The sequence below is a fragment of the Halichoerus grypus genome, chromosome 1, assembly GCF_964656455.1.
Source record: "Halichoerus grypus chromosome 1, mHalGry1.hap1.1, whole genome shotgun sequence".
NCBI classification, from domain to species: domain Eukaryota; kingdom Metazoa; phylum Chordata; class Mammalia; order Carnivora; family Phocidae; genus Halichoerus; species Halichoerus grypus.
Genome location: NC_135712.1, coordinates 166,066,447 through 166,076,164, shown reverse-complemented (window position 1 = coordinate 166,076,164; position 9,718 = coordinate 166,066,447). Strand labels below are relative to the sequence as shown.

Genomic DNA, 9,718 nt, shown 5'->3' with positions numbered 1-9,718 from the left:
GTTGCCTCCCAGCCACTTTAAATAAGCCATTTATCAGCCTGCGGATCTTGTTAAAATGCAGATCCTGATATAGTAGGGCCAGGCTGGGGCCCAAGATTCTGCATTTCTTTCTTTCTTTCTTTTTTTTTTTTTTAAAGATTCGTTTATTTGAGAGTGAGAGAGCGAGAGAGCGGGTGTGGGGGGAGGGGCGGGGTGGAGCGAGAATCCTGAGGCAGACTCCCCGCTGAGTGCGGAGCCCTACAGGGGCTCGATCTCCCCACCCCTACACCACCACCTGACCCGAAACCAAGAGCCGGCCTCTTAACCGACTCAGCCACCCAGGCGCCCCAAGATTCTGCATCTCTAAGACATTCTCTGATGCTGGTGAGTTTGGTGCTCTTTGCTGGGGGCCGGCGGCTGGGTGTCGGCGTGCCTGCCAAGTGTGGTCAGTGGTTAGTGCCAGTGGGGTGTACCTCGAGTGCCAGGTGACAAGAATTTTACCTGAGAAGAGACGTGGCTCCTGTAGCCCTCTGACAAAGGCTTTTCCAGAGTGTGCGTGTTACCCTGGCTCTGCTGAGGGCTGGCCTGCATGTTTCTGATAGATAGTCACGTGTCTGGATTGGCAGTGCTTGTAGTTGGAGCCTCCTTAGTCTTTTCTGTTTTCTTTTTTCTCCTTTGTGATTCACCCATCATCTGTCATCACCAGTTTCTTAGCAACCGGTTCACACGTTTGTGCTCAAGTGTAAATCACTCATAACTGACCTTCCTCCCAGGAGGGCTGGTATCTTTAATGGAACTAAGTTGTGGACGTAAGGATCAAGGCTCAATTCAGTTGTGCGCTGGAGTTGGCAGTCCTTAGGGACAGCTACCTGGTATCGATAAGTCACCAAGGCAGTGCCCAGCCTTGCCCACATGAGGTGGCATCTGCTTTGCCATGTCTTTTCAGTAGTGGACAAGGAGGAGGGAGAAGTGGTTATTTCAGCCCTGTCTAGCCGTGGCCGGTATACTTACGTATAACTTCAGACTCACGCTTTGGCATTCCCAGGATCCTGTTGGGATCGTGCGTATCAGTTCAGTGGATGTTGGCTCTGATGATGTCACCTGAAGTTTGTTGGTCCAAAGTCCTTGCTGATGGTTACTAAGCTCTCATTGTAACTTCACTGTGCTCCGGAAGCTGTGATATTTACAATAACTGTCTTCTTCCTCTCCCATCCCCTGCTCCCTTCCTTTCTTGGTTTCCTAAGCATGCATACCTGCCTTACTACATGTCCTTCTTTTTTCTCTTCCCATTGACCATAGTTTAAAAAAATTTTTTTTTCAGTGAAATGTGAAGTTTTCATCTTTGGTGAAATAAATTTCTCCTTTAAACGTTCAGCATACGGTTTGAATGTTTATTCACCTCTTAAACTAGTACCACTCAGAACTGGAGTGGTTGCAGAAACAGTGTAAAAGCGGGTGAGTGCTTCTAAGGTTGGGAGGAACACAGGCGGGCCGGTCTTGTGGATGATCACTCGTCTGCCAGGGCCTCTGAAAAGCAAGAGGCCAAGTCAAAATTCAGTGTCTGCCCTCCCGCCAGGGCCGTGGAAGATGGCTTTTCTTCCACAGTGGTGATGTTGGAGGTGGTGTGTTGTAATGCTGGGGGAGGGTCACGTATTGGCCTTGGGAGTGTGCACTGTGTGACTTGGGCTCGTCACCTGAAAGCTGAGTGTTGGTTTCCTTATCTGCACCGCTGCTTGAGTGCCCTGCTTCTGTCTACCTCGTGGTGGGGGGGGGTGCAGGGTGGGGCCATGTTGGTTAGGGAAGTGCTTTGCAGGTGGTCGTGTGCTTCCAAAGGCAGGCGTTTGCCCCCGATCAGGAACAGATTGGATGGTTTCTTTTTACACGGCAAGAAGGGAGTCACAACAAAACCTAGAAACCTTTGCTTAATTCTGATGGTAGCACTAATTCCTTTTGTTTGTGAAGTAAAGTTATCCAGTAAAAGTACTTAACATCAAATAATTTTATGCTCTCACAGTGGGTGTTAGCTCCATTTTATGGTTAGGAAATTGGGGTTCCCTGGGGCCCCAGAGGTAGTTAATGTGCTAGTTCTTAGAACATAGAGCATTCTTGGAATACGAAGACTTGCTCACGCCTCTTCCGAGCCACTCAAGCCCGCTGTCCGGCAGACATTTGGGAAAGGAATGAGAAGCTTTTTAAGAGGCAGGGGTAGGGGAAGAAAACCTCCCTTCTGTCACCCGTAGTCTGGGCTCCCATTTGGGACTCCGAGGAAGCTGAAGTGACCTGACGGGGGCAGGGACTTACCGTTGGCCCCTTCCCAGAGGATGTCCTGAAGAAGCTCCCCCAGGGCCTGGCTGTGCTGGCAGTACTGAGCCCCCGACAGCTTGATGCCGACGTCAGAGGGGACGTTGAACTAGGAGGGGGGCAGGGAAGACCCAGGAGGTGTCAGAGGTCACACCCTCCCAAACACACCTCTCTCCCAAAGGAGGCCCTGGGCTCTCAGGGTGTCAGCATGGGGCAGGGAGGGCGCAGGGCCTGGGGCTCAGCACGCACCCCTGCGGGACAGCTCAGCCAGCTTACTCGGCCTTCTTAGGCCTGTTCTCCCTGCCCCTGCCATCTTGAGGAGACTTAGCTTGCACTCTTTCCTTCCCTCTAGTGAGGTTGCTCACAGAAGCCGTGGGGCTCCCCGGGTTGCTCCCACTCCCCCTTGTAATTTTGGAAGGCATAAGGTAGAGTCGCCAAGGTAGAATTTCAGGGTGCGGTAGGGAGGGACACTGGGGGGACAGTGGGTCTCCCCAGTGTCATAGCGCTAGCCTGGGTGATGGTCTCTGCCCCTCCACTGCCCCCACCCCCTCTCGCAGCTGTTCTTCCTGTCCTGGGCACAGGCCTTTCCTTGTTCCATGGAAAGTCAGATAAGAAGCTGACCTTTCCCTGGAAAGATGCTCTGAGCCAAGTGCTTTCTTCTTTCTGTGCCTCTGTCTCTTCCCTCCTACAGGGAGAGCACCCCATTTTCCCTACTTTCTCAGCACTCTCGGAGATGGTTTATTGAAGCTTAGAGCTTTGGGAAAATGGGAAAGAGCTCTCTTTGCAGCCACATCATGGTTTTCACCCCTGGAGGGCAGACGGTATCTTTCCCTCTGTTCTTCCAGTAGCTGCCTCGGTACCTGGTACCTGCGTGCTGGTCACTGCGATGTCTGAATGAGTCACTGAAGGAATCTTGGTGCTGGGAGGGAGCCTTCAGTCATTGGTCCTTCTGCCCCCTGTCCTCCCGGCAGGAAGCCTGGAGAGGTTGAGGACTTGCCCAAGGCTGCAGGGGGGTGGCGGCCAGGGACTAGACTGCAGGACTTCCATCTGCCCGCCTGGGAACCTCTTCTGGTCCTGGGCCCCTCCGTCCGCCAGGCCTGGCCAAGGCCTTGCCTCCACGCTGGGGACCGTCCCCCGGGCCTCCCAGCCCGGCCGGTACCACTATTGTTCCTATTTCATACGTGAGCAAATGTGCTCCAAGAGGTTATGGAGAAAACAAATAGCTCCTTGTTCCCTTTCAAACATTTACCTTCTTCCTGGTCTCCATGGGGAAGGTGGAGGGAGTGGGGAATGACCTGGCTGGGTTTTGAGGGAACTCCGGCCCTTCAGTTCCCTCCTGTCAGCAACTGCTCCTTTTTCTTCCCCCCGGGGCTGGCCTGCACAGACTTCTCGGGAACCACGTGAGCCCCAATCTGGGGGCCTGCTGGCTGCTCCAGCACCCTGGAACTGAGTGGCAGGGGCAGGGGACAGGCAGCCTGGCAACTTCTGGGGCGGAGGTTTGCTTCTGGGGACTTGAAAAGGCCCGTTTGGCCCCAGTGCCTCATCGGTTCAGTCGGGGATGGGGGCGGGGGGAAGGGATAGGACTTGGTCTCCGAAGTCTTCCAGCTCTGGAAGTTGGTTTCAGGAGGACCACGTCTGGGGGAAGGTGGAGGGCCCAAGAGGGGAGAGGTGCAACCCCAGTGCCGGAGAGGCTTAGGCAGTGTGTCCAGAGCCCCGCAGCCAGGGGGTGGGCCTCCCCGCCTCTGGCAGCCCCCGTGCCTCCCAGACAGCTCAGACTTCGGGTTCTAGTGGAGTTGGTACAGGCCGTGACCTCCGAGGCCAGCCTTCCTGGGAACTGGAAACTTCTGGTTGTCCCAGCCCCGCCTTGAGTCAGCAAGGTCCTGAAACCCCTTCCCTGTCTGGGCAGACTGAGAGCTAGCCCGGCTCGGGTGAGTGCTGGCTGCCTAGGGCTGGAGCTCCCCAGGCAATTCTCTGGTTTTAGTTTGAGGATTTGCAGGAATCGAATGGGAATGTGGTGGGCTGGGGATCTCACACATGGTGGGGTACGCATCCAAGGACACCCCTAGGTTCTGGTGAGCGTCAGAGAGAGCGTGGGTTGATAGAAGAGGCTGGTGGGTAGGGAGTGAGGCCAAGGCAGGACGCCCTTCAGCTTCTCAGGCCAGAAGAGACAAGTGGGGGTGCTCTTGGTACAGGCCAGTGAGGGGAAGGGGGGCTCGGGAGCTGGAGTCAGCCCTGACCTCGGGCCCCACCTCTGCCACACACTGACTGTGGCACCTCAGGCATGTGAGTTCATCTGTCTGAACTTCTGTTCCTTGTCTGTGAAATGTCAGACCTACTTACCGCACAGGTTGTTGTAGAGACTAAATGGTGTACGATAAGGGGGAGACAGTGTGTAAATGCAGCCTGGGTCCGTGGGCGCAGGCAGTCCCCTGGGGGAATTCTGGTGTCACCGCATGGAGATGTCTGTTGCCACCGGAGCCATTCCCTGAACCACGGCCCGCCTTCCAGGAAGTCCCTTCACCCCCTCTCTGTCCCCATCTCCCCCTTTATTCCCAAACATTCTCCTTGCCCTATGCAAGATTTGTAGGAGCCCAAACAAGCCCGACTGATCCTGTCTTTGTCTGCGATGGGGACGGTGAGTGGCCGCTGGGCTACCGCTGTCTGGCCTGACAGGGTGCCGTCCAGGTACGCTCCTGCCCCTGAGGTCGGAGAGGCCCCTGGGCCAACCAGACCGTTTTCTGGGGGGAAACATCCTCAGCCTGTGACCAGCTGATTATTCCTCGGCTGTCTGTCTCTTGGCACCATGTTTGCTGACTCTCTTGAAATCAGCTGGTGACGGCTAGCACCCCCCCTTCTCCTCTGCTCCCGGCTCCTGGTCCTGTCCCATTCTGTTGTAGCAAAGTTACTTCTCTTAGACATTTGCCTCTTGGTGGGAAAAGACCTGGTAGAGCCCAGTTTGGAGTCAACTCTTTTCATACTATTTTACATTTCTTAAGTAGTCGCTAAGTGGGTCCCTGTTCCTAGCCTGCCCTCCCCCCCACCCCCCCACGGCCACAAAAGCATAGAACTGCAGAGGAACCAACCTGGATCTCCAGCTCATCCTCTGCCCCTTCCACTTGACTTCTGTCTTCTGGGCGGAGCGAGCCTTCGAGAGCTCGGGGCTGCAGTTTGGCTGGTGGCTTCTTGGACTCCTTTCTCTGCTGGAAAGAGGTATTCTCTTAGGGCCCTAAGCCCCCTTACACTTGTAGAAGCAGAGCGAGGTGTGAAGCCCTGGTCAGACCCAGAGTTGTCCTGTGTGCTCTCGGAGAAAGCTGAAGCCCGGGTCACACAGCTGGCTGCTACATGGCAAGGCGGGAACGAGATACCCCAGCCTGAATGGGGGGCTTTGTGGGGAGACGTTTTACCTGGGCTTTCTGGTGTTCAGGGCTCAGGAAGCTGGAGCCCGCCATGGCCAAGTCCATCCAGAGCACAGTGAAGAGCAGCAGGCTGCACAGGGTCCCCAAGGAGGGCATGGTGTCCAATGGGCCTGGAGGAGAGAGGGTCTCCAGGCACTGCCCTCCTGTCTCTCCCTGTGCCCCGGACCTCGCCCATCAGACAGGGTGAGGGGACTTGGACCTGGGATGTCACTGCTGAGTAGAAGCTCTTCCCACCCCTGCTAGAGGGGCTCCCTCTGCTCACCTCCCCCAGGTAGTGAATTGAAGGATATGTGCTCCCTATTCCCAGGCTGTGCGGCAGTGGGACTCCCCATATTTGTCCTGGGCCCCTAGGAGCTTGTGCCAGGTTTCTTCATGAAGGATCTTGAAGCTGAACCAGCAGGGTCCCCAGGGTGTATGGGGATTTGGGGGTGCTCCAGCTGTCTCTGAGCAGCCGGGCTGCCCCATGTTGTGCAGTCCCCTCCACCCCTTTGTTCAGATGGGCCTGTGAATGGCCAGCAGTCAAAGTTAAACCCACGAAGCCACATCCGAAGAGTAGAGAGAGAGAGAGCCTACCTGGGGTTCCTGGTGGAGGTGGTGCCCGGTGGCTGCCCGGGCCTTATGTAGGGAGCCCTGTGTTTGTTTTGAACTGGCAACTGCGTCCTGACTTCTCGTGGCTGCTTTACATTCCTCGGGAACTGAAGATGCTCGTGCGCCCTGGGTGGCAATCAGCAGTGGAGGTCAAAAGCCCGGCCAGACTGCTGGGCTGCTTGGGTCGCTGCACCTGCTGCAGCTGTCGCCAGGTGCGGGCGGGAGGGAGGGGAGAGGCCGGGAGGCTGGGCCGGCTTGGCTGCCCTCCACTGCTCTGTGCCCCTCCTTCCGAAGCCGCCCACCTTCCTGGATAGACCGGGGGTGGTGGCTAGACTTGTGAGAGATTTTCCAGCCCGGACCTGCTCTTCTGTGACTGAGGTTGTGCCGGCTCCCGCACGCCTCCAGCTCATGGGGAGCCTGGCTCCTGTCACTCTGCTGCTGCTCCCAGCAGGGCAGTCCCGTGCCAGGAGGGGTGGCCGCTCAGGCTGCCGACCTGTCCCCTCCGAGGGGCGGGGGGGCGGATCGTCTCTGGCCGTGGCTGTGCGCGTCATTTCTTCTGGGTGGTGCTCGCTGAGTCGGCTTCCTTGGTGTTCCTAACCCACGCGTTGGCTTGCCTCCCTTTCCCCCTGCGGGGTTCCCAGAGGGCACAGACTGGAGCTGGCGGCAGAGGGGCCGTGGCCTGGGACTGGTGCCCCGGGCAGGTCACCAGGAATCCCCCTTCCGCCAGGGCGGCTCCTCAGAGTGGCTTTGAGGATGACCTGAGGTGATGGGTGTGAAAATCCTTTATAGCCTTTGAGGTATCCTGCACGGGACAGCCCCTTGTGTTCTGGGCCCGCAGGGCTTGCAAGCATATGCCACGGTCACGTGTTCTCAGAGGGAGAGTTCATTAACATCCTGGGGGATTCCCTCCCGGTCTGCAGAGCCTCATCTAATTGGATGCCCAGGCAGTGACTCCCAAGGGCTGAATGAATTGTCGGCCCAGAGACTCTAGCGTTCCCGAGGAGGAACTCACTTCTAGTGGGGCTGGGAGCTGGGAGCTGGGAGCATGGGAAGGGCTCCATGCAAGAGGCAGATGGTGGAGATGGAAGGGAGGGCGCCCCTGCAGGCAGAGTGGCGGGAGCGAGGGTGAACAGAAGGCGTGGGTGTAGAGCATTTGGGGCAACGATACGAAAGCTGGCTCCCTTGGGCGAGGGTGTCAATGGGGGAGGTCATCAGGAAGGGCCCAGAAGGCGGTTCAGGGTCAGGCGATGCACAGCCTTGAAGGCTGCTAGCCCAGGGAGCTGGGGCTTTATCTGCGGGAGGGAGGCTCCTGAAGGTTCTTGAACAGAGGACTGACAGAACTGGAGTAGAATACAAGAGTTGGACAGACCTTGAAGAGCTGGGGGGCTGACCTTTGATTTCACTGGAAGGAGCCCTGACCACCAGAAAGGCCCCACTCTGCTCAAAGCCACACAGCCTGCAGTGGCGGGGCCGGCTTCCCGCGTTCCTGGATGCCAGCTCGGTGCCTTCCCTGGTGGACTGTCGCGATTCCACAGCACACATGCTATTCCAGGAAAATCCGTCTGCTCCGAGTGGGGTGGGATTGGGGCGGGGGAGCCTGTTAGGACATCGAGGCAGTAGACAGCTGACCATCAAATGACTGGCCACCCGACTTAGAGGGGGCACTGGACCCTTGTAGAGACTCAAGGGACAGTGGAGGGGCTGGACTAAGCCCCTTAGTAGGTGGGGGAGTAAGTACCTCCTGCTGGAAGGCAGCTCGCCAGTTCCCCGGGGGGCTGGAATTTCTCCTTTAGCCCCAGCAGAATGCAAGGGTGTCACCAGGAGACCTTTACCCTTGCTGGCCACCTGAGCTGAGCTTAGACCGCTTGGCTCAAGGGTGTGGAGAAATAGGGAGTTCTGGGAGAAACTTGCAGCTTTTTCAGAGCCCCTCCTCCTAAAGCAAAACAAAACAAAAACCCCCTCCCCGCCAAGCCAACTATGGTGACCGGGCGCCCGCTGAGCCATGAAGCCTTCACTTAATCCTGACCCTGGAAGCCTCTTGAGCGCAGGAGCTGCCACTGTTGATCTTAGATAAGGCCACCAGCCAGCAAACACCCCTGCTCGCTCTGTTATCTTTGGGGAACAGAGAGGTGGCCTGTGTGTTGGAAATGACCCTAACCACATACCACCGAGGCGAGGCTGGTTGGCGGAGGAAGGAACATCTGATGGATGCCAGAACCGTTGAGGAAGGAGCCAGGTGGCACCCAGAACTTTCCTCACTGCCCACTCACAGTTGTGGGAGCAGGGGCAAGTGTGGGGTGGGGAACGCACAAACATCGGAACCAAGAGGAGCTTGGAGGAAGACGGTGTGACTCCGGGAGGTGGCGGGGGGGGGGGGGGGACTGACTTTCCCCAGGCTCATTTTCCTCCTCATTCCTTTCACGTGTGGGTAATACCAAGGCTGGTTTGGCAACCCCCCCGTCCTGTGTCTTTCTCAGAACTTAGCAGGTGTTTGGTGCATATGCTTCCTCTGGGTTGCTTGCTGGTTGGTGATTTCCTGCCCATGGTGGGGCCTTGAGGGCCTGCCTTAAGAATGCATGAGAAGCACTCATCATCTCTGAATTAATTGCTATATGTAAATGGTGTCTGAGAACAAATTATCTTTATACACTTTCTTCTATCACTTCTACTGACAATTAATTGGCTTGGGTAGCACTGTTTTCATCAATTGGCCAACCCTCTGTCTGAATGAGGCAGATTTTGGGGTTGTAGAAAGAGGTTTTTATTTTTTGGTGATAGGGTTGCAGATAGGGTATTTTTTGGTGGGGTTTCTTTTTTGTTCTGGCTTCCGTAACTTTTGGATCAGCATTGTTCAACAGAAATAATCATGCCAGCCTCAAGGAGCCTCATAAGTAATTTTAAATTTCCTAGGAGTCATATTAAAAAATGTAAAATCAGGTGAAATCAATTTTAATATACTTTATTTAAGATATTCAAAATATCAGTTTGACATGTAATCAATACCAAAATGATTAATGAGATATTAGACACTGGTTTTCTTTTTACTAAATCTTCAAAATTCAGGGCACCTTACATTTTCCAGCACAACTCCGGTCACACCAGCCACACACATGCTTAGTAGCTGCATGTGGCTCGTGGCTGCTGCCCTGGACAGTGCAGTTCTAGATTAGATAATCACGAGTGTCATTTTTGCAGCTTGTACAACCTTAGCCACACTCTCTTTCATGCCTCCTGCTATCCAAGCCGGGTCTCCCACCAAGGCTTCCCGTTCTCTTGCCATCATGGAGTTTCTTTCCCCTATCTTCAGTCATTCTTCCCAACAGCTTCTGCTCTCAGCCTAAGAATATGCCTTGCTCTCTAATACTGGAAAGGCCTGTTTGGCACTGATCCCCCTTCCCCTCACCCTACGTAATCCTGGCCTAACTTCTTTCCCT

General features: G+C 55.5%; 1 protein-coding gene across 2 annotated transcripts; it reads right to left on the bottom strand.

Annotated features, from left to right (window-relative positions):
• Positions 1–1,356: 1,356 nt before the first annotated feature.
• On the bottom strand, positions 1,357–6,488 carry GHRL (ghrelin and obestatin prepropeptide). 2 transcript variants are annotated; one of them, XM_078075124.1, is made up of 5 exons: positions 6,270–6,488; positions 5,685–5,806; positions 5,364–5,477; positions 2,281–2,389; positions 1,357–1,506 (listed from the first exon to the last, which is right to left on the bottom strand). In XM_078075124.1, exons 2-5 carry the CDS (start codon positions 5,790–5,792, stop codon positions 1,487–1,489), a joined length of 351 nt encoding a protein of 116 aa, XP_077931250.1. In that variant the 5' UTR covers positions 5,793–5,806; positions 6,270–6,488; the 3' UTR covers positions 1,357–1,486. The 2 variants fall into 2 exon arrangements, with proteins under 2 accessions (XP_077931250.1, XP_035935774.1); XM_036079881.2 differs by lacking the exon at positions 1,357–1,506 and having other exon boundaries at positions 2,185–2,389.
• Between the last annotated feature and the right edge of the window lie 3,230 nt (positions 6,489–9,718).